Consider the following 24,020-nt stretch of genomic DNA (forward strand, 5'->3'; position numbering starts at 1 on the left):
GGACTTTCCTGTCCGGGCTGGCTTTGAACCGTGATCCTCAGATCTCAGCCTCCTGAGTAGTTAGGATTACAGGAGTGAGCCACCAGTGCCCGGCTGTAAAGTTTTGTCTGTATCAGAAAGTTCACACTTAAAGTCAAATGTGTACGTGGTTCATGCCTGTAATCCTAGCTACTCAGGAGGCTGAGATATAAGGATCATGGTTCTAACCCAGCCCAGCCCCGTGACACTCTTATCTCCAATAAAACCACTCAAAAATTGGAAGTGGCACTGTGGCTCAAGTGGTAGAATGGTAGTCTTGAGCAAAAATTGCTCAGGGACAGTGCCCAGGCCTTGAGTCCAGCTCCACAACTGACAAAAAAAATTGAATATATATAGTTTTCGTTGTTGTTGTTGGTTGGTTGGTTGTGAGGCTTGAACTCTGGTCCTGGGCACTGTCCTGAGCTCTTTTTGCTCAAGGCTAACACTTTACCACTTTGAGCCATAGCATCACTTCTGGTTTTCAAGTTGTTAAGTGGAGTCTCACACTTTTCTTCCCTGGCTGGCTTTGAACCACGATCCTCAGATCTCAGCCTCCTGAGTAGCTAGGATTACAGGCGTGAGCCACCAGTGCCTGGCAATGTATACATAATTTTGTACATGGGTAGAGTTGCTTATATATGTGTGTCTATGAATGATGTCTAAATCCACCTACACATACACAAGCACATGTGCAAGCCTACAGATGAATCTGTTAATGTGGTAACCATGATGATAACTCATATGGAAGGTTCAAAGCAGTTTTCTAAGGGTTATCACATCCATTTTGTCCCTTTAGCTTGATCATAAGGCTGTGAGGCAAGGATTATGGGCCTACCACTGGCCTTATTTGTTAGTAAGAAAGTTAGAGTCAGTCTTGGCAGAGATTGTGGATCAGATAAACAGCAAAGCCAGCATACTAACTATATGATGTTAGGTCTTGTGTCTTACCTGATATTACAGAACTCGCAAAGGGAACAGACATCTAAATATGCTCATAAGTGTAGTTTTAAACAGCCTACTTTGAATTATGCAAACTTTTTTGAAGTTTCAAATAGAGTTTTGATTTCTTTGTTGTTTTTTACTCTTATTTTATAAAGGTGATGTGCAGAGGAGTTACCGTTATATAAGTCAGGTAAAGAGGACATTTCTTTTCGGACAATGTTACCCCTTCCCTTGCACTCTCTCAGTTTTTCACTCCCATCCTCACCCACCACTTTTTACTTCTTTTCTTTGTCTTTCCCACCTCTACGGCTCCCTTTCCCCATGTGAAGGAACTTAAGAACATCTTTACAGTTCCCGGCAAAGTCATCATGCTCCTCTCCTTATCTTGTTCAACATGGGAGTGAAGAAATGTTGAGGACAGCAAAATATTCAGCTCTGGAGTCTAACACCAATATATCAGGAAATAAGCTAACCCAAGCTCTCCATCTAGCCCAAAGTTATGGCTTTCAGTGTGGACATCTGAAGCTCAAACTTCTGGGCTTTCCCTTCAAAATCCATCCTACCTTCTCCTGATTGAAAGGAGTATGACAGCTTTTGAGAGTGAGGTCTTCATCCCCCTCATTTTGCCTGGCAAATTTAATAAACCTTCATTTTCTTTTCTCCAAAATCCTGTTCTTGTTATTTGTGAACACGCACCAAGACCAGGGGACCAGGTTTTTCAGTAACAAAGTGAGGTTAGCTGTGTTCCAGTGGCTCACGTCTATAATCCTAGTTATCTCAGGGGGCTGAGATCTGAAAATTGTGATTAGAAGCCAGCCCTGGAAAGGAAGTCTGTGAGACTTTTCTCTCCAATTCATCACCAGTAATCCTGAAGTAGAGCTGTGGCTCAAGTAGTAGAGCACTAGCCTCAAGTAAACAAATGAAGGAACTCAGAGACTGTGCCTATGCCCTGAATTCAAGACCCAGGAACAGCAAAAAGAGAAAAAAAAGCGAGGCAAATTGCACTTGAATTTTGACATGTCATTCCAACGCCATGTTTTCTATCAGTGCTACAGATAAATTCCATTAAAAGGGGAAGGGCTTCTGGTCAGATTTCTGATCCTGCCTGGAGATACTGGCCAGGTCCAATAGTAGAACACTGATGAGCCAATAGCCTCCTTAAACCATGCTCATTGAGCCCATGGGGGTTTTCTGGAGTTAGGAGCTGGAACAACAAATGTACTTCCTCCCTATTTGCTACTCTGACTGTCTATAGATCTATCTTTCTCTTCCTAAAAGCTGTGGGCTTCCAATATCTGGTCTGACCGGTTCCACCTGAGCCTTCCATGTTGGAGACATTATATGAAAAGGCTTGTAGTACAGACCTGGCTGGGCCTGAATGTGAGTGCTGCCATCCTCAGGCAAGACAGCACATGAATTGTTTCTGATGGTCCGCTGACCTTTATTCAGACCACCAGATCCTTCCATTTGTTTGGCCAGGTGCTATGGGCTACTCTTTCTACTGGCAAAATCAAGGTCAAGGCCAACCCCCCTCCCCCCCCAAAAAAAAACAACTTTGACTCTTAAAATATACAACTATCCTGTCATTCACCATTTGGATGGTTAGAACTTGATCAAACTTGATAGGCTAATCAAGATATTGATAGTGATTTCCAGGGTATCCAGGACCACTAACTTGTAGTCGTTGGAGTTGTTAGGGTTCAGAAAAGACTTCATTTTCTAGTCATCTACAGACAAAAGACCTTACCAATCCTCTTCTCTATTGTGACTATGCTCAATCATCTCAACTTGTCACCAGAACCTTCGCTTGCTAATGCTTCCAGCTTCCTGCCAGAAACCCTCTAGGAACTTCCGGGTATTTGTTCTCCCTGTCCCCAGAAGATAAACTTTCCTTCCTAGTAACAGATGGGAGGTCTAACTGTCAAAGAGTTCATGGTGCTTGGCAAAGTAAGCTCTTAGGAGCTGGGACAGAATGCACCTTGTTGTGGGTGGAGCCACTTGGGTTTAGAACTGTTGATTGCAGATGTATAGAATACTCACAGACTTTATAAAGCTGGAATAGCCAGTGCAGGATTGCCTAATATGAGGATTGAGCATGAGTTTAGGGTACAAGTGTAGCAAAATGAAACAAAAATGGATTGGATTTTTTCCTCCTGAATTTAGTAACCTGAAAAATAATGCTTAAAGGTTATAAAGGTCTTAATCTGATCCTAGGCATAAATGACATCAGAACTCTCTTCAGAAGATACCATTACCCCCACCCTAGATTTCCTGAATGTATAGTGCTGTCTCCCTTAGGCTGTGGTCACACTTGCTCTCCAACATTCTGCTATACAGATTCATGGACTGCAGACTATTAAGTAGGTAATAAGTATAGCAACCAGGCACTGGGGATCCAATCTACTCAGGAGGCTGAGATCTGAAGACTGTATGTAGCTTGAAACCAGCTAGGGAAGGGAAGTCTGTAAGACTTGTATCTCTAATAAAGTACCCTCTAAAAAAGACAAAAGTGGAGCTGTCGCTCAAATGGTAGAGCACTAGCCTTGAGCACAAAAGTTCAGGGACAGCACAAGCCCTGAGCCCTGACCAGTACCAAAAAAAAAAAAAAGAATAGCAAACACATGCATAGTACCTACCATGTAGCAGATATACTGTTCAAAGATAGCTAACTAGCTAAAGACAGATGCAGAGATATGATGAAAACTCATTTCAGAATTCTATGTGGTAAATACTTTTGTTGCTTTCCTTTTACAAGTAAAGAAATAGAGGCCCAGAGAGGTTTAAGTGCCTTGCTCAAAGACATACTTCTAGTGAACTGTGTGAGGCCAGGAATTGTCCAGTTTGGGTCCAGGTCAATGATCACTCAAGCTGGCTCCATGAGGGTAGGACTCCCAGTAGTACTACATTCATAAGGCACAAACCCTCTTTTAAAAATAAAACCAGCCAGGTGCCGGTGGCTCATGCCTGTAATCCTAGCTACTCAGAAGGCTGAGATCTGAGGATTGCTGTTCGAAACCAGCCCAGGCAGAAAAGTCTCCTTGAGACTCTTATCTCCAATTAACCATTCAAAAAACAGAAAGTGGAATTGTGGCTCAACAGGGTAGAGTGCTAGCCTTTAGCAAAAGAGCTCAAGGACAGAGCCCAGGCCCTGAGTGCAAGCCTCATGACCAAAATTAATTAATTAATTAACCAAAGTAATTTAAAGTAGAAAATGATTTAGAGATTGTTTGGGAGAGATTTCCTAAAATATTGACTCAAATATCATAATCTATTCACATATCATAATCTATTTTATCTTTGCATTGAAGTATTTGCTTACTTGCATACACACCAGTTTCTCTTGGCCTTTCTCAATGGAATTCCCCAGCAGTAGGATGAACACTACAGGATAGTTAACATTTCAAAAAGCCATCCTTTTTATTTTTTATTAGTATATATTAACCATAGAGCTTAAGGGCTTTTATTGCAATGGTTCCGTACATGCATATAATGAATGCACTTTCATCGATCATCTTTGGTCCTCAGCTCCACCCAAACCAGGGACCCCTCCCAGTCCTGAAGTTCCCTCCATACAGCTAGCCCCTCCCTCTCTCTGCCCAGACCCACCTGAACTCGCATCCACCTCACTTCCTATCCTCCAGACCCTCTGGCTACCTGGATGGTGACGGAGGGCATGTACACCTTCTTGGGGGAAATATGGCTCCTGTAATAAACCTTATAATAATCTTTCTCCTGTGCCTGCCTGCCTCTGCATGGCCCCCTGTGATGGATGTGTGGGTTCGTCCTCTTTCAGTATTCACACCCTCTACTACTCCTTCTTATTCCCTTACACCCTCCAACACCCCTTTTGTAAATTTTTTTTGTCAGTTCTGGGGTTTGAACTCAGGTCCTGGGCACTGTCCTTGAGCTTCTTTTGCTCAAGGCTAGCACTCCAACACTTGAGCTACAGTGCCACTTTTGGCTTTTTCTGTTTATGTGGTACCAAGGAATCGAACCCAGGGCTTCAAGCATGCTAGGCAAGCACTCTACCACTACGCCACATTCCCAGCCCCCCCTTTTGTAAATTTTAACGAGTTTCATCATGCCATTTTCATACATGCTTACTTCAACCATATTCACCATGCCTTCCCCATCACTACTGGTTATCCCACCTTATTTGTTTCCCTTCAAAAGTCATCTTTTGTATGTTTTCCCTTATATTTGGAAGCTAGATTTAGTGTATAAGTTTGTAAGTAAATATGTTGGGTGGTATGCAAGTGTATACAAATGTATTTAGTGAAATATGGTAGATTCAAGGGAGAACTCAAATAGTGTAATTCCTTAGAAAGGCAAAATCAAAGTTCAGCAAAATAAACCAACAGAAAGCAGGTACTCAAAAGGAGGGGGTAGGGTGGGGTCAAGGAAGAAGTGATAGACAAATGAACAGGACAAGAGGGGGAGAATGCAACCAAGAATTCAATGTATATCCTACAAAATTAAGGAGACTGAGAGAAGAAGTGGGTAGGGGAGGGATGGGTGTGAATGTTGAGAGGGGTGACAATGATCAAGATATATTGTATTCGGGGCTGGGAAGGTGGCTCAGTGGTAGAGCGCTTGCCTTGCATGCTTGAGGCCCTGGGTTCGATTCCTCAGCACCACATAAACAAAAAGAAAAAGCCGAAAGTGGCGCTGTGGCTCAAGTGGTAGAGCGCTCGCCTTGAGCTGCAGAGCTGAGGGACAGCGCCCAGGCCCAGAGTTCAGGCCCCATGACCGGACCCCCCCCCAAAAAAAAGATATATTGTATTCATAAAATGCTTTGTTAAATAGCAATTCCTTTGTACAGCTACTTAAAGATAATAAGGATAAAAGGAAATTTAAAAAACAGAAGTCATTTTTACTCAAATCTAGGACAATGTGTTTTCCTTTTTGATTTTTTTTTAAACTTATGTTTTCCATTTTCATCAGAGAAGTTCTCTTCTGTTCATCATCCCATTTCCCATCACCCTTCCCCCCTTGCTCCAAAGCTTCCAAGGTCTTCTTGGTTTATAGAATTCATTGGTGCTGAGCTGGCAGGTTTCCTGACTCCCAGCCCAGTGCTCACTTGTTCTTCTCTTACCTCCCTCCCTCCTTCCTTTCTTCTTCCTTCCTCTCTCCCTCCTTTTCTTCTTTCCTTCCTCCTCTCTTGTCCTTCCTTCCTTTCTTTCATCTGTCTGTCTGGCTTTCTTCCTTTCTTTCTTTTTTGATCCCAGACAGCAGGCTTAGCTATTCCCAGCCTTCCTTCCACAACTTCCCTTTTTTTGCCCTTGAATGATATGATTCCCAGTTGTTGGTTTCATTATACTATATGCATTTCTTCTTCCCCATATATTACAACATATTCAGGTTGCTACCAAGCTTAGGAAAAATTCGATTTCATCTTTCTGTTACCATGGAATTGGAAGACCTTATTTCTAGTCTCAGCCCTTAGAGCATTCATTCGCTCTCAGTCTACAGCCTGTATTATACCCCTGTCAAATGGAAATACAAATCTCTACATGGCCCTTTCCTACAGTGAATCTTCCCTTAACAGATACAAACCACACTGACTTTTTGTTTTCCAGATGCTTTCAGCACAGTACTTGGTGGGACCAAAGACCAAAGCTGCTGGCACATGAGATCTCACACTTAACAAAAACAACAAAAACTAAGGTGTGAACTACAATGTGCCACATTCAGAGGTGACTTGTCACACTCCTCAGGACTTCCCTCTCCTGGAGTTCACAAGATCCACAGGCACACCAGGGACCCAAGGAGATAGGCTGAGAGCTGCTGCTTGGGCCTCTTAGAAAAAAGTGCCTGGGCTGCTGACAAGGAAAAGCAGGTGGTGTGGGCTGGGTAGGCTGGGAGAACTGGGCCACATGCCCAGACATCCCCCAGCCCGTGCCCTTCTCTCCAATAATCCTCACTATTTCTCTTTCTCCTGCCCCTCCACCATACCACACCTGCTGGGTAGGGCCTCATGGGGAACAGTGATTCATTTGGCTGCCAAAGAGGAGGGACCCAACCAAACTGTCCATTTGTGAACTCCTATCCTGCCATTGCCCAGTTCTCCACTTAGGTAATGCCATTTCAAGTTCCAACTCTGCCAGCAAGTCTTCTCTAAGTCTTCTGGTCTCCACATCCATCCCTCCTTTACCATATTACCACATGTAAATTGCGACATTTGCTAGGTGCTGGTGGGTTCCTACCTGCAATTCTAGCTACTCAGGAGTTGAGATCTGAGGACTGTGGTTCAAAGCCAACCCAACCAGGAAAGTCTATGAGGCTATTTGCAATAAACTACTAAAAAAGTCAGAAGTTGAGCTGTGTCTCAAGTGGTAGAGTGCTAACCTTGAGCACAAGAAGCTCAGGGGCAGCACTCAGGTGCTGAGTTCAAGCCCCAGGACTGGCAAAATAAATTGCAGCATTCAATTTAGCAATGATCCCTAGTTGTGTGCAATGTTAGTTCTTCTTGCAGAATTCTTCATCTGTCTCAACAAAAATTTAGCTTGGCACACAGTAAAGACCTACAACTTAAATCAATATTAATGAAGTTGGGGTTGGAGGTATGGCTCAGTTGGTAGAGCAAAATTTTAGCAAAAATGTTAGGTATGGGGCTGGAAATGTGCTTTGAAGCCCTGGGTTCTATCCTTCAGTACCACATAAACAGAAAAAGCTGGAAGTGGTGTTGTGACTCAAGTGGTAGAGTGCTAGCCTTGAGCAAAAGAAGCTCAGAGACAGTGCCCAGGACCTGACTTCAAGCCCCAGGACTGGCAAAAAAAAAGTTAGGTACCAAGTTTGAGACCCTACCTCAGACCACCCTTCAAAAAAGAAAGAAAAGAAAAATATTAATCGATTAATCGAGTTGGAAGTGGAAGGTATGAAGAAGGCTTGTGAGCTAGGAGATAACTAACACTTGTTAAACATTTGGTAGGTATCAAATTGTACATTGGATGTTTTACATGTGTCATCTCATTTAGTCTTCACATCAGTTATGAAGAAGTTCTTACTATCCTTACTTTAAACATGAGAAAACTTTTTTTTCAAAAAGTTAAAAACCAGCTGGGAAGGTGGCTCAGTGGTAGAGCACTTCCCTTGCATGCCTGAGGCCCTGAGTTCAATTCCTCAGCACCACATAAGCAAAAAGAAAAAAGCCGGAAGTGGAGCTGTGGCGCAAGTGATAGAGCACTGGCCTTGAGCTGAAGAGCTGAGGGACAGCACCCAGGCCCAGAGTTCAGGCCCCACGACCGGACCCCCCCCCCAAAAAAAGTTAAAAACCAGCTGGGCGCTGGTGGCTCACGCCTGTAATCCTAGCTGAGATCTGAGAATCCTGGTTCAAAGCCAGCCTGGGCAGGAAAGTCCATGAGACTCTTATCTCCATAAACCACCAGAAAACTGGAAGTGGCGCTGTGGCTCAAGCAGCAGAGTGCTTGCCTTGAGCTGAAGAGCACAGGGACAGCGCCCAAGCCTAGTGTTCAAGCCCCATGACCAACAACAACAACAACAACAAAAAGTTAAAAACCTTGTCAAAGAAGCTGGGTGCTGGTGGCTAATGCCTGTGATCCTAGGTACTTGCAAAGCCAGCTCAGGCAAAAAAAAAAAGTCTGAAAGACCCCCATCTCAACAAAGGGAAGCTGGGTATGGTGATTCGTACCTGTGATCCCAGCAATGAAGGGAAGTCTAAAAGTAGTAAGGTCACAACACACACACACACACACACACACACACACAGACCCTATACTAAAGATAACCAACAAAAAAAAATAAGGGCTGGAGGCATAGCTCAGTAGTATTGTGCCCACTTAACAAGCATGAAGCCATGAATTCGAACCCCAGTACCACAGACAAAATAAATAAATAAATAAAATAAACCAACCTTGTCAGGAACAGCCTTGTAGTATAGTACAGCGTCTGAATCTATTGATGTTTGATTCTAAGACCCAAAGTCAAAGATGGATAACAGTCTGAATGTCCATTAGTAAGGAAGGCATTAAGCCAGTTATGATGTATCTAGATAATAAAATATGGTATTGTTGTAAAAAAAAGAATGAGGGTTTTATATGGACTTAATATGCAATAATATCCAAGGTATATTTCGAAGGATAAAAGGCAAAGTAGAAAATAATGTGGAGCCAGACACCAGTGGCTGACACCTTTATAATCCTAGCTATTCAAATGGCTGAGATCTGAAGGACGACAATTCGAAGCCAACCTAGGGAAGAAAAGCGCTCAAGGCTCATCTCCAATTAATGATCAAATGCTGGACTGGAGGCATGGTTCAAGTGGTAGAGCACCAGCAGTGAGCAAGAAGATGGACCTCTTGGAAGGTAAAGAGTTGAGTTCAAACCCCAGTTTCAGAAAAGAGGAGGAGGAGGGAAAAGAGGAGGAGAAGGAGAAGGGGGAGGAGAAGAAAGAGAAGGGAGGAGAAGAAGGGGGAGGAGAAAGAAGGAGGAGGAAAAGGAAGAAGAGGAAGAGGAGAATGCGGACTATTAGATTATTCATACACCATTCCTTGTACAGACTATCTCTGGAAGGACACACTATATAACACTGGTAGATTCTGGGGATGGAAACAGATTATTTGGGAGATAGACATGAGAGAGAGACTGTTCACCATTGTACCTTTTCAATTCATTGCCATCTCCTTCCACAAAGTAATGCCTGGGAATCAAGCACATTGAGACAAAAGGAAAGGGGGCATTAATGTCAGTGGCTGAATTGGGGGATCCCTATCATTCTAGCAGCCTATATCTTACAAATGGACGTCCACTACAAACAGCTCCCCAGTTGATTAAAGGTTGGACCTTTCCACATGTCAGTTCTATACCCCTAAGAAGAGAACCAGATGGAGCAGGATTTGGTGGTCTCTGACAAGAGATCAGACAAGTACTTAAATGCTGAACTACATCCCCAGCCCTGGTTCAGAGTTTGTTGGTTTTTTAAAAAAGATTATCTTTAAGTAGTTAGTTATACAAAGGGGCTTCAATTCAACAAATCAGTTTATAAATATAATGCATTTTTTGCTGGTCCTGGGTACTGTCTCTAAACTTCTCTCTGCTCCACTTCTGGCTTTTTCTGAGTAGTTTATTGGAGATGAGAGTCTCACAGACTATCCTGCCTGGACTGGCTTTGAACTATGATCCTTAGATCTCAGCCTCCTGAGTAGGTAGGATTACATGTATGAGCCACCAGAGCCTAGCACATCTTTTCCTTTTCCTTTTTTCTTCATGCCAGTACTGGGGCTTGAACCCAGGGCCTGAGCACTGTTTCTTAGTTTTTCACTCAAGGTTGGTGCTCTACTGCTTGAGCCACAGCCCCACTTTCAGCTTTTTGCTGGTTAATTGGAGATAAGAGCTTAATGGACTTTTCCTGTCCAGCCTGGCTTTGAACCAAAATCCTCAGATTTCAGACTCTTGAGAAAAGTAACTAGTACAATGCATCTTAATCAATGCCACCTTTTCCATCTTTCTCCCCTAGCTCAAACACTTAAATAACTGCAAATAAAGTTGGCAAATCTCAGCATGTATAAAAATATGTCTCTAAGAAGATTTAGAGATTTTGTTTTGTTGCTTGCAACAAAAAAAAAAAGAAAAAAATTCCATTCTGATTTTCCAACTATAATATGAATGGCAATTTCTTAAGTGGCCAATAAAATACTTGTTCAAGCTGCTTTGTGAAGGCCCCAATCCTGTGGCCTCTGTTCTCTGGGACTATCCTGTTTAAAACACAAGGAAACTGGCCTACTCCAAAGCTGAACACAAAGGAGCAAGTCTCCTTCTATGCTTAATGTCCTCTGCCCAGACCTTCTGACCCTAAATATCCCTTTCCTTCTTCCTCACTACCTTCAGGAGAACAGAGGGTCTGTGAGAGACCCTCGGGAGGAAATGACACCCTAACTCCACCCCACCACTTGCTGCCCCCTAGCAATTCCTACGAACAACTTTCAGTCCTTGACTCATAAGGAGGTTTATGAGCTCCTGCCAAGTGTTGTAAATATTTCAGCATGCCTTGTTTCCTTGAATATATATGACCTGGGATCTCACACTCCCCCCCCAACCCCCTACCTCTCACCCTGCCCCCCCCCCCCCCCCTCACCCTCCCCATCAGGGAGCTAAGGAACAAAGAAAATACAAGAATCTTTAGCTACAGGACACCTCAGGTCAAATTGCAGAAGAATTCAGAGGCAAGATGGAGAAAGAGATGGAGTAGGGAGGAAACATTTAGAAAAACATTTAGAAAAAGGCATCATTATTCCATTTCTAGGAAAAGGAACTTAATAATAGCAACAACAAGCCAGATGCTAGGAGCTCACACCTGTAATCCTAGCTACTACGGAGGCTGAGAGCTGAGGATTGTGGTTCAAAGCCAGCCCAGGCAGAAAAGTACATGAGACTCTTATGTCCCATAAACCAGCAAAACAAGTAGGAGGTGGAGGTATGGCTCAAGTGGTACTGCACCAGCCTTGAGTGAAAAGCTAAAGGACAGTGCCTAGGCCCACCAGTACCAGCACATAGACAGATGATAGATAGATGATAGATAGATAGATAGATAGATAGATGGATAGATGCAACAACCACTTCATTATTAACAAAGGCCTTTGACATACTGACATACACAGGATTTCATTTGATCTTTCACAGTCTTATCAAAATAGATACTATTTGGGTCATTGTCTAGATTAAAATATTGAAGCCTAGGGCTGGGAAGGTGGCTCAGTGGTAGAGCACTTGCCTTGCATGCATAAGGCCCTGGGTTCAATTCCTCAGCACCACATAAGCAAAAAGAAAAAAGCCGGAAGTGGCGCTGTGGCTCAAGTGGTAGAGCGCTAGCCTTGAGCTGAAGAGCTGAGGGACAGCGCCCATGCCTAGAGTTCAGACCCCATGACCCGACCCCCCCCCCAAAAAAAATATTGAAGCCTAGAAGGGACAGGGTACTTATTCAGTGTTCAACAACAAAAAAGTGACTTTTCTCTGGCAGTTTTTTGGACTCAAGCCTTCTCATACAAACTGGGTAGAGAGAGGTAGGCAATTAAAGATCTACCGCCTACAATAAACAAGATATGCATCTTTTGTTTATAAACCACTTCTTGTCATCTCATTTTATTCCTTAGGAAGATACCCAGAGGCCACAGGAATGGAAAACCTCTGCAGCAGGTTCCCATGGTAGCTGCTCCCACATCTGTACCATGTGTTGGATGATGTCTAAAAGCAGGATTTTTACCTAAGTGTATCTCAGACTAAATCCTGCCTCTTCACTGTGTGCCAGATGAACTTGAACAAGACAAGTTTAACTCTGTGCTTCTCTGAAGCGATGATACATTCCTACCTCACAGGGTTGTTGAGAATTAAGATAGCCAAGTAAAAGTGTTTAGTGTCATATATAGTTAGTGGCTAACTGTGAAGTGAATGTTGATTATTATTACTATTACTATGATTAAGGTACATGGCAGAAGTAAGGAGCTGACACGGGAATCTCACTGTGATAGAGAACTGAGGTAGCTGTATGTTTCACATTTTTTCCCAATAGAAGAGGGCTTGAAGTACTCTTTGGCTTGTTTTGTGTTGTTTTTGAAATGGGAGTCTCTCACTATGCAACCCACAATGACCTGGAACTTATTAGGTATCCCAGAGTAGTCTTGAACTTGCAATTCTATTGCCTTAGCCTCTAAAGTGCTGGAATTACAGGCATGAACCACCATTCCTGACTTGAGTCGTCTCCATTTTTCTACCTAGTTCCTTGAGGATGACCTGTATAAAGGGAATGGACCATGACAAGTCCAATGACCTTAACAAGCTGCTGATCCTATGACCTCAGTCCCATAGGCACCATGTTTCAAGAAACTGTGCTAATTGGCCCAGACAGACATCACTCACCCAGCTCTACATACATACACACAGGTATGGACACATGAGTGCATGTGTCAGAGTGGGTAAGATGGTAGGTGTGCAGATCCACAGGATCTGGGCAGTCTACAGGAGAGCAGCTAGCCTGAGAACTCCCCTGTCCCTTCTCCATCTTTCCTAAAGAGACACTTTTGTGCCAGTACTGGGGCTTGAACACAGGGCCTGGGCACCATCCCTGAGCTTTTGCGCTCAAGTCTAGTGCTCTACCACTGGAGACACAGCTCTATCTCTGGCTTTTCAGTGGTTAATTGGAAAGATTCTAGAGATCAGGTAGAGTTTACCAGAACTCTTAAGTTAGCAAAACCCAATCTGAAATCTCAGTAGGTTCATCTGGCCAAGAAGATGGAGGGTAATGATGGTGAGGTTTTAAAGAGAAAGGAGTCCAAGTGACAAGGACATTTGTTAATTTTTTTTTGGTCAGTTGTGGGGCTTGAAGTCAGGGCCTGGGGTGCTATCCCTGAGCTCTTTGTGCTAAAGACTAGCACTCTATCACTTTGAGCCACAGTGCCACTTCCAGTTCTCTGCTGGTTAACTGAAGATAAGAGTCTCACAGACATTCCTTCCCAACCTGGCTTTAAGCCACAATCCTCAAATCTCAGCCTTCTGAGTAGCTAGGATTACAGGCATGAGCCACTGTCGCCTGGCCCAGTTGTTCTTCTAACTGAGCAGTTGGAAGAAAGAAAAGGAAGAGAAAGAATAATACTAGTAGGAATAGAGATAGCATGTCTACCAAACATGATAAAAATGTACCATGAAAATGGAAGGAACTGAGGAAGTAAGCAGTTGGAACAGCTAGTTTTATTCTTTCTTCTCTCACCAAACCCAGAAAAGGCAAAAGAGAAGATAAAGTTAAAGAACAAGACTGCCAACATGAGGAGGATGACCCTGTAAGCCATCCAAACAGACCACACTTGCCACCCACAACTGGATACCCAATGATTTCTCATTAGTGGCCATAGCACCCATCCCTAGAGCATGTCCCTTAGTCTTCTGTCACCCCTGAAGCAACAGAGGTCTAGAGTGGCCTAAACGCTATCCCCAGTCTTGTTTGAGCACTAGGGTGGATGCAGGATAAGGAAAGTACAAAAATAATTGCAACCAGGCACTGGTGGCTTACCCCTGTAATCTTAGCTACTCAGGAGTCTGAGATCTGAGGATCATGGTTCACAGTCGGCCTGGACAGAAAAGTCTGAAATACTCTTATCTCCAGTAAACTACTCAGAAAAAGCTGGAAGTGGTGCTGTGGCTCAAGTGATAAAACGCTAGCCCTGAGCACACAATGCCTCAGGGACAGGGCCCAGGCACTGAATTCAAGCCCCAGAACTGGCCAAAATATTGCTATAAATGGTTCTTGGCCCTATAGTCAGGTAGTAATAAATGAACTTAGGCCAAGAAAGACAATGTTGCCCATATGGTCTGCATCATCTTCATCCAGCAAGTTTCCCAGGCTGAGTGCTTTGCCCAAGTGCTCCAGGATCCCCTCCAGAAGTCCCTGTCCATCAAACCTGACTGGATACGCAGCTAGGAATAGAGTTATTTACCATGGAATATTTATAATCCATGGCTTTATACATGTGTGTGGTTTAATAACGAAGTCTTTTCTCTAGAATTTACTCATTCAGTCCCAAAGTGAGAAGTCCCTTCAAGACAGGAAATTCTACTCCATCATTTACATCATCTGAAAGGAGTGAATGAGTCTTTCTTTTCAAAATGCAACAACAACAACAAAAAGTGCATCCTCCAGGGAAATAGGTCTACTGAAAAGGTTGAGATGGAGCTGGGCATAATGATGTGCACACCCGGAATCCTGTCACTTGAGAGATTGGGGCAGGAGGATCGGGAGTGGTAGGCCAACTTGGCTTAAGAAAAGCCTGTCTCAAACAACAATAACACAAATTTGAGATGGCATCCTTTACACATTTCTGAAAATATTACCAGCCTGGATGTTCGTTTATTCTTCATAGGAGGAAATACTAGCAATGTCGAGAGTAAAAAAAAAAATCCAAGGAAAAGAAAAGAGAGTTCTATGCCTGCTACTTCATTAGATACTACTTCACTAAGCCTGGAGTGAAGCTGAAGTTGATCAAAGACCAGGAACACCCAGTAGTAGTTTCTCTAAGACCACAAGCAACAGCCTTTTCCACCTGACCCCTACAGAGAGATCCCTGAGCCAGCTATAAAGATTCTGTGTCTGTACTGGGAGACCAAAGAAGGATACTCAGGAGAGAAGCAGAAGACTCCATGCCTATGTGCATCTGATCATATAAAATAATATTTATTGAAATGGAAATGAGAGGGATTTTTTTCTTTGTTGCTGTTTTTGCTTTCTTTAGTCTTGTTTGTTCATTTATCTGTCTTTTGGGTGAGTAAGGAGGGCACAGAAATAGAGGGACAAAGGGTGAACAAATGCAGCAGTGATATTCACTAGACACTGTTGAAAATGTACTATACAACTTAAGGGGGGGCAGGAGGGAAAAATTGGGAGAGATCGAAGGAAGGGTGAAACTGTCCAAAGACAAATGTGCTCTTTACCTGACTTATGTAACTGTAAGCCCTCTGTACATCATATATAACAATTAAATTTTTTAAAGATGCTATATCTGAAGCTCCCCCCTCCTCCCATACACACAAAGGGAATCTCTGTGTCACATTTGGGAATCTTGATTTGTTCTTGTAGTCTGAAGTTACAGCAAACTGAGGTCACACTGACCATGTACTTCAGAGAAATGAGAGCAAGCTGTGGGAAATTAAATTTCAGGAGAGGGGTCCAAGCTGAGGCCCGAGGAAATGCTTTCAGTTTAATGCTTTTGAAGAGCAGATTCAAATGCTGGGAAACAACAGCATACAGACCCACCCTGCTAGCCTGCAGCGGGGCCAAGTTGAGGGAGTTCTCTTGGAGGTCTAGTTCTCTTCTAAGCAGGGCATTGTGGGAGAAGTGGCTGTATACTGAGAATTGCCCTTACATACTGGGTAAAACAGAATGGGCCTTTTTAACTACACTCTATGCCTGAGTAGCCCCATAGTCTTTAAATATAAAAGAAATAGGGAAGTAATGTCTATGCTTTTCCTTGCTTTCCCAATATCCTTCTTCACCCCAATTCAGGCAACTCAACAAATTTTTCTTTGTCGGAATGAATCTGTGCTAGGTTAATAGTAAAGACTAGGGGCACTCAATTGCAAAAGGACAGAACGGAGTTAGAAAGTTTTTAGAGACAAACTTTCTTATTTGCTGGGTACTGATGGCTCATCACTGTAATCCTAACTATTTGAGAGGCTAAGATCTAGAGGCCTATAGTTTGATGCCAGCCTAGGCAGAAAAGTCTGAGAGACTCCAACTCTCAGAACACCAGCATAAAATGGGACTGGAAGCATGGCTCAAGGGATAGAGTGCCAAACAAGCAAATTGAGCAAGAGTGAAGCTATGAGTTCAAGGCCAGTTACTGAGGGGAAAAAATGCATTTCACAGCTATCTGGGGTAGAGAGAGATGAACAGTATGTTCAGTCACTGAGCAAGTTAGGTATAAATGTTATGTAACTCTTAGTCACTGCTTAGCTGCTATCACTGAAATCGTCAGGTGTTGGTAACCCAGAATTGGCCTAAGGTCTTTTTGGCAGTAGAATGAGCACTTTAGGCTATTGGACAGTGAGCCAGTGATCCAAATTCAACCAGTTGTCCCAGCTCAAACAGGCAGCCTCAAGGGACTGGGAAGGTGGCTCAGTGGTAGAGCGCTTGCCTTGCATACATGAGGCCCTGGGTTCGATTCCTCAGTACCACATAAGTAGAAAAAGCCAGAAGTGGCACTGTGGCTCAAGTGGTAGAGTGCTAGCCTTGCATACATGAGGCCCTGGGTTCAATTCCTCAGCACCACATAAGCAGAAAAAACTGGAAGTGGAGCTATGGCTCAAGTGGTAGAGAGCCAGCCTTGAGCTGAAGACTGAGGGACAGTGCCCAGTCCCAGAGTTCAGGCCACATGACTGACCAAAAAAAAAAATTAAATTAAAAAACAAATAAAAAACAGGCAGCCTCCTATTTGGCTTCCATATGTCCCAACCTCTCATCATCCTTTCCAGTATGAATCAAGGGCACAATCTGGGCCCCAGTCTGGCTGGAGAGGAGGCAAGATACCTGGCCAATGGCCCTGAAGCCTGCAGCCATCTCTGAACCAACATGACCTACATCTTCTGGACAATAAGAAAGGTCTTCAGCCAAAGCCAAGAGGCTAGCAGATTTGCTCCAAAAGCAGCTTTTTTGTGCCAGTACTAGGGCTTAAATTTAGGGCTTTGTGCTTTCATCTGACTGTTTGCTCAAGGCCCATGCTCTACCACTTGAATGATACCTCCAGTCCAGGTATCTTGCTGATTAATTGCAGATTAGAGACTCATGGACTTTCTCTTCCAGGGCTGGCTTTGAACCATGATCCTCAGATCTCAGGCTCCAGTGTAGCTAGAATTACAGGCATGAACCAGCTCAAACTCAACAATTTGATAGTAAAGTCAGTGAGACACTGAACCAAGCAATAAAAATCCTACAACTGAGAGGACAAAGACAGTCTACTGACCCTCCTTGGAACTTTGGATTCACCCAAAGGCAGAGTAAACCTTTCATTCCCATAGCCAGAAAATTCTCCATCAATAGTCAATCAGCATGAATTATTTTATACCAGTAATGAGCCTTCCTAGACATTGTTGCTTTCCCTGGTAGAGGCCCAACCCTGCCTCCACCTCAGAAACTTTCAAGGGTTAAACTTAAATAATCCAATAAAAAATGACTCTCCACAGATCTGAAAGAATGCAAGTCAGAATACAGTAGAGACACACACCCATGTTCATTGCAGCATTATTGATAATAGCCAAGCTATGGAATCAGCCTACATGCCCTACACCTGATAGACGGGTAAAGAAAATGTGGTGTATTATTCAACCATAAAGAGGAATTAGCTAGGTACTGGTGGCTCTTAACTGTAATCCTAGCTACTCAGGAGGCTGAGAGCTGAAAATCATTGTTCGAAGCTAGCCCCAGTAGAAAAGTCCAAGAGAGTCTTATTTCCCACTTAACTAGCAAAAAAATGGAAGTGGAGGTGTGGCTCAAGTGGTAGAGCACCAGCCTAGAGAGAAAAGCCGATGAGAGCATGAGGCGCTGATTTCAAGCCCCAATACTGGCACAAAAGAAAAAAATAAGAAATCATGCTACTTTCAGGCGTAAAATGGATTAAACTGGAGTTCATATGTAAAACACCAGGTTCAGAGGGATAAAGGTCACATTTTTTCTCATATGCAGAATTGAAACTATACATATGCATACATACATTCGTATGCCTACATACATATATAAACATGACTGCAATAATGGGACTGTTTTGTGGAGTGAAGGGCGAGAGAAAAGGAAAAAGAATGATGACGGTGAAGAATACAAAAAATTGTGTCTATGTATGAAGAAAGTACAAAGAAGCACAATGCAGTCTGTCGAAAAAATAGGAGAGATCAAAAATAGGAGGGGAGGGCAGAGGGGGAAAGAGTATGATAGAAGGGATAAGATCAAAGAATAATACATGCATGTGTGAACTACCACAGTAAAATCTCCTTGGAACAATTAATATACACTAATAAAAAAGATAACCTGGCAAAACAATGCCTCTCATCATATTTTATGGCCCAGTGCTAGACTGAGAGTCAATGTGGAATGTGCGGGGTAACAGGTTTACTCTGAAGTACTTTCAAAAAGCCTTCAGTGTGAATCCATTGTCAGAAGCTCCAGCTTGTTCTGCCTTTATTTTCTGAACCCCTAAACCTAACCACACCCCCATTTAGGATTTCAGAGCTGAGATGGGGACTGTAACCAATACCACCCTGCTCCTCTTTCCCACAAAAGGCTCCCCTGTCATCCCAGAAAGCCATCCTTGGCCTAGATTTCCCACAAAATTGCCTGGTTGCCTTTTGTCCTTCCTGCTCTTTGGTCTAGGTTGGAGGACTCCCAAAATCTCCACAATCTCTGCAAAAGTATAGGCTCATTCCCCCTTCCATACTGCCTCCAATCTGTCTCTGGGGCTTGAACTCAGGGCCTGGGCACTGTCCCTGAGCTTTTTTTTCTCAAGGCACTCTATCGCTTGAGCCACAGCTCCACTTCAGCTTTTTTTTTTTTTTGGTGCTTAATTGGAGATAAAGGTTTCACAGACTTTCCTGTTTGGGCTGGCTTTGAACCTTGATCCTTAGATTTCAGACTCCTGAGTAGCTAGGTTTGCAAGTATGAGCCACTGGTGCCCAGCTTCATTTCTCTCTCAATCTTTTCCTTTTTTCTCCCCAACCCAGTTCCTATTTGCTTTCCTCTCAGGAACCTCTGGTTTGCCAGTCCTCCCATGGTCTGGAAGCCAGGGAAAATTGACTTCCCTCAAACAGATAAAGAGGACACAAAATACACCATTGGTGACACCCCAAAACCGTGTATTACAGAGTCCAACAAACACCATATATTGCGTGTTCTAGTATAGCCCCGCTTCCACATCTTTTCTCTCTCCTGTGGCGTTTGCCCATGTCAGAGGATGCCTGGGATAAAGTTACCTTTTAAACATCAAAACTACCATTCTCTGGGACTCAGAAACACCCAGAAAAGCTGTTCAGCTACTAAGAAAGGTAATTGTGAAGTATTAGCTTTTTCCATCCTTTTAAGATACCAGGGCTGGGGCACAGGTGGCCAGAACATTTTGAGTCAACTGAAGAAAGTATGTGCTGGTGGAGACATTTGGAATTGCAGAATCGAAATGGTAGCTTGAGAAAGCTGTGGAGCTCAAGAAAGGTAGTGCTGAGGATGAGAATTTTCTGAAAGTTCCGGAATGTAGTAGGATGTTCCTGACTTCTCCAAAATAAAAAGTGACGTGTTCCTGAGAAGCTCCAGTATCAAAAAATAACTTTAGTGAATTCAAGATACAACCCAGCAGGGACTCAAGCCAAAGTATTCTGAGACCCTGGGGACACACAAAATTCCATTCTGTCCCTTCCTGACCTATACTCCCCATAATTTAAGCCAAGAACCTAGCTCCTCAGTGGACCTGGTCTGTCAGAGCACACACTGGCCACACCCCTGCACAGACCACTGTACCACCGCCCCCCTGCAGCTGCACTGTGAGGTCTTGACCGGAAAGTCCCAGCCAGCCCTCCCCCTGAGTGTCCTATGATCACCTACTTTGAAGTCTGTTCCCCAGCAGTGAACCTCTTCCTGGTAAAATAGTGGTTTTTCCAAGCTTTATTACATAGTCCTAAGGCTCCAGCTCTCAGCCAGCTCACACCACATAAAAGCCAGGCCCTAGCTTCAGCCCGGCTGCCACTGTGACCATTCAACTTTCACCCAAACTTGTCACTGACTCTCAAAGGTCATCAGCCTGCCTTGAACCATGGGGCAATGCTCAGCAGGTACCTTCCTCCACCCAATGTAACCTAGGCAACAACCAGAGGCCCTAGCCAAGAGCCCCAAAATTGCACCAAAGCAGGAAAAAGGTGATCCCAGGCAAGAGTAGGGAAGCAACCTTCTCAAAAGTTGTTCCACACAGTCCAGAGACCCTTGCACTGCAGCGTCAGGTGGCATGAGCGGTCCTGAGATGGCCCTTGACAGCTACTGGCTTGCACTTAAGCTTTCTTCAAGTGGGCCTGTAGCATGCCACTGTGCCAGTGGGTCACAAGGTTTGAGGCACCAAGAGCCCCAATCCCCCTCTTGCCAGGGCTGTCCAGTGAAGCTGCAAACATGTAACAAAACTCCTTGGTTGAGGACCATGAGAGAGGTCCGATGCAGAGAAATGTAGGGGTGACACTCCAGAATTCAAGATTTGTGTATTCACATCCTAATTCCCAGGCTTCCCCCTTAGATGGTGGAGAAGTACACACTGGGAGGGTGGAGGCAAGAGAAAAGAACTCCTGTCTGCTCCAGAAAAATACAGCATAGTGGAAAAGCCACCGTTTTCCAAATTGTGAACTTGGGGTGGTGGCCTGGCTACAGCTGTCCTGGGGACCAGAGGGAAGGACGGAGGGAAGGAGAGAGAGAGAGAGGGATTGAGAGCACCAGACTTTAGAAAGAGGGCATCCCAAAGCCCCCAGCTTGGTCCTAAGATCCCCAGGCAGAATAACGAAAAGGCTTCTTCCACAAACAAACAAGGCTCCTTGGACTCTTCCAAGCCCACCTGGGTCCTCCATACCATCCAGGCTCGTGCATGGGTTTTGGAGCCCTAAGGCCTGAAAGGCGAGGGGCTATGCCCCCCCCCATACACACACACACATTCAACCTACTAGTGTTAGGAAGGACCAAATGAAAGCGGGAGAGGCAGGATTGGCATTCCAAGGGCTGCAGGCAGAAAGAATAAGGCACCCCACGGCTAGCGGAGAGGCCCGGGGAGCCCTGGAGAGCATGGCTTGTGGGAGGGCGGCACAGAGTGAGCCCTGAGCCCCAGGGCCCAGCCTGCCAGCTGCCTCACGCGTCTCTGGCAGGAGATCCAGGGGACCGCCTCCCTGATCGCTTCGCTCCGGGGCTCGGCTCAGAGGGCAGGGAGATCCTCTAGCTCCCCTAAGGCGACAGTGGACCACGCTGGCCTGGCTGGGCCATAATCACGGCAGGCAAGGAGGCGCACACACCCCCATTCCCACTCTGTTCACTCCAACACACACACACACACACAAACACACACACACACACACACACACACACACACACACACACACACACCTGCCATGAATTTGACTCCCATCGAAGTCACCATCCCAGCTCTTCCTTTCATTCACACACACACACACACACACACACACACACACACACACACCTGCCATGTATTGATTCTGACTGAAGAGTCAGCAGCATTTCCAAAGTTTTTTTGACGGAAAACAACTCTGCTCCCCCTCAAAACACTGGAGGACTGTTGCGGAGATGGCCGCACGCATGCTTCTTTCTGAAATTGCCCCGCCTTCCAACTACTCTTCCCTTTCTTTCATGACTTCGCCTCCTCCCCCACCACACCCCACCCCCCCTAAAAAAATAGAAGCTTAGAAATATTTTCCCCCAGCACACTCGAGTAAAGGACTTTAAACAAATCCAAAAGGATTATCCCAGGGCAAAAAAAGTTCATGGCTTGTGTGAGTTCAATGAAAGTCCCAGAACGTCTTGAGTTCTAATCTCCACAACCCAGGCTGCCTAGAACCGCCCCCCCCCCGCAATCCGCGCCCTGGGCAATCAGCAAGAGGTGGCAAAGGACGAACTAGGAGGTATGAAGGTGGCCGTGGGAAAAGGGCCATTCTTGCTCAGAATGCCAGGTGGGGCGCGTGGGACCACTCACCTGCTTGGAACTCCACTTGGCGATTTTTTTCTTTTTCCTCTTCTAACAGCATAGAGTAGAGGATTCCGACTGAATTATGGATGCCGAAGATGGAGCCGTTGCACCAGGTAGCCGCGAACACCACCATCCAGCCGAAGCCACCTTCGGGAGGTTGGAAGCCACGCGCGGTGCCGCGAGTCTCCACGGTGGGCGTGGGCTCGGGTTCTTGCGCCGGCTCGGGCTCAAACCCCAGCTCCGGCAGAGGTGCGGGGTCCGGCAGGGGTTGAGGCTGCGGCTGGGGCTCAGGCTGGGGCTCGGGCTGGGGCACTGGCATGGGCTCGGGCTCGGGCTCCGGCTCCGGCTCCGGCTCTGGCTCCGGCTCCAGCTCAGGCTCAGGCTCAGGCTCCGGACTCCCTACTGGCTCTTGCTGTTCCTGATCTGCCTCCTTCCACGGCCCCTTGGCTTCCTCGCTAGCTGGGCTTTGCAGCGCCATCGCGGCTAGGGGACTGTGGCTGCTCGGGCCAGACGAGCCGCTGTGTGGCTGGTACTTGTTTCGGCTGCTGCTGCTGCTTCTCCGAGCACTGACGCCGCCGCCGCTGCCAGTGCCTCCTCCTCCCAGCTCCGCGCCTGAGCTGGCCAGCCTGTCCCGCGACAGACGGTCCCTCGAGCCCTCTCCTCCTCCTCCTCCCCCGACCAGCCCCCCTCCTCCTCTCCCATGTCATCTCTCTCTCTCCTCCCCCTCCTCCCGCCCACCTCTACCTCCCTCAACAGGCAGCGGCTAGAGCCTCTCTCTTCTCCCCAGCCCTTCCTCCTCCCTCTTACTTGCCTATCTACACAAGCCACCGCTGCCTCCCGCCAACTCCCCTAGTAACTACTGAGCCCTCTTTTCCTTGTTGACATTCCGAGAAGAGGGAGAATTGAAGTGACACAGAGAGAGAGAGAGAGAAACACAAACTATCCTGTTCCCCTGCCCTGTCCTCTCTGCAGGTTCTACAGTCCCTACTGATCAGCCCTGAGGCTCCAAGAAAGATCCAGCCTGTTCTTCGCCTCCACTCCCTTCTTCCTCACTCGCAGCCTGTAGCCGAAATGGCTCTAGAACCCCCCCCCCACCAAAAAAAAACAGAGCCAGCCCGCGAAGGACCCCACCCTGCCCTTGGAGTCTTTATATCCCTACTTGGGCTTGGCCGGGGACGACCTGGAGGGGACAGCCAAGGCTTCGAACAAAGGGTGGACACAACCTTCTCAAGTCCAGGATTCAGCCCCCCACTGACCAGAATTACCCTCCACCCCCACCCCAGAGTCTCCCGCTAACCCCCGCCCTTCCCGGCAAATCTCTGGCGAGGCGGGGCAGGACTTGGAGGGGAGGGGAGGGAAGGAGGCGGCCTCACGGCGAGTCCCGCCCCTCCGGGCAGTCAATCAGGGCTTTGTTTGCGCCAACCTGGAGCCCCGAAGAGCCGCAGAAGGCCGAGTCTGGGCAGAGCCAGGGCAGACTCTAGGGAGGGGGCCGGGCCAGAAACGGAGGGAGGCACAGTAGTACCAGAGGGGGCCGGGCCCAGGCTGTGGCAGGCGCAAGAGCTCAGTTCGGGATCCTCCTGGCTCTTGGTCCCGAACTAGGGTACAAGAAATCAGGGCCCAGTCGAGCTGCCAGTTTGAGCTAGAATTGTCTCTGCTTTCCCTGGCCATGGATTTTCGGGTGCTTGGGACTTTGCAAAGTCCCAATTGTAAAGGTATCGTCCCAGCACCCACCGCCCCCTCCACCTTGGGCACACAGACCTGGGAGTCCCACTAAATGTCCCAGACTCAGGCCCCAACCCTATAAGGGTAACGAACACTTTGTTCCCCCAAGGAACACGTGGGTCCCGAAAGGAAGACT

At 45.8% G+C, this 24,020-nt stretch overlaps 1 protein-coding gene across 1 annotated transcript in view; it reads right to left on the reverse strand.

The window, feature by feature from the left end:
* Positions 1-22,760, reverse strand: part of Slc16a2 (solute carrier family 16, member 2 (thyroid hormone transporter)) — a 129,356-nt gene extending 106,596 nt beyond the window's left edge. The window contains exon 1 of the mRNA XM_013028884.1: positions 22,169-22,760. Within this exon, the coding sequence (XP_012884338.1) occupies positions 22,169-22,640 (472 nt within the window). The 5' untranslated portion in view covers positions 22,641-22,760. The remainder of the gene's footprint in view (positions 1-22,168) is intronic.
* Positions 22,761-24,020: the final 1,260 nt, after the last annotated feature.

Source organism: Dipodomys ordii, unplaced genomic scaffold (genome assembly GCF_000151885.1).
Source record: "Dipodomys ordii isolate 6190 unplaced genomic scaffold, Dord_2.0 Scaffold116, whole genome shotgun sequence".
NCBI classification, from domain to species: Eukaryota; Metazoa; Chordata; class Mammalia; order Rodentia; family Heteromyidae; genus Dipodomys; species Dipodomys ordii.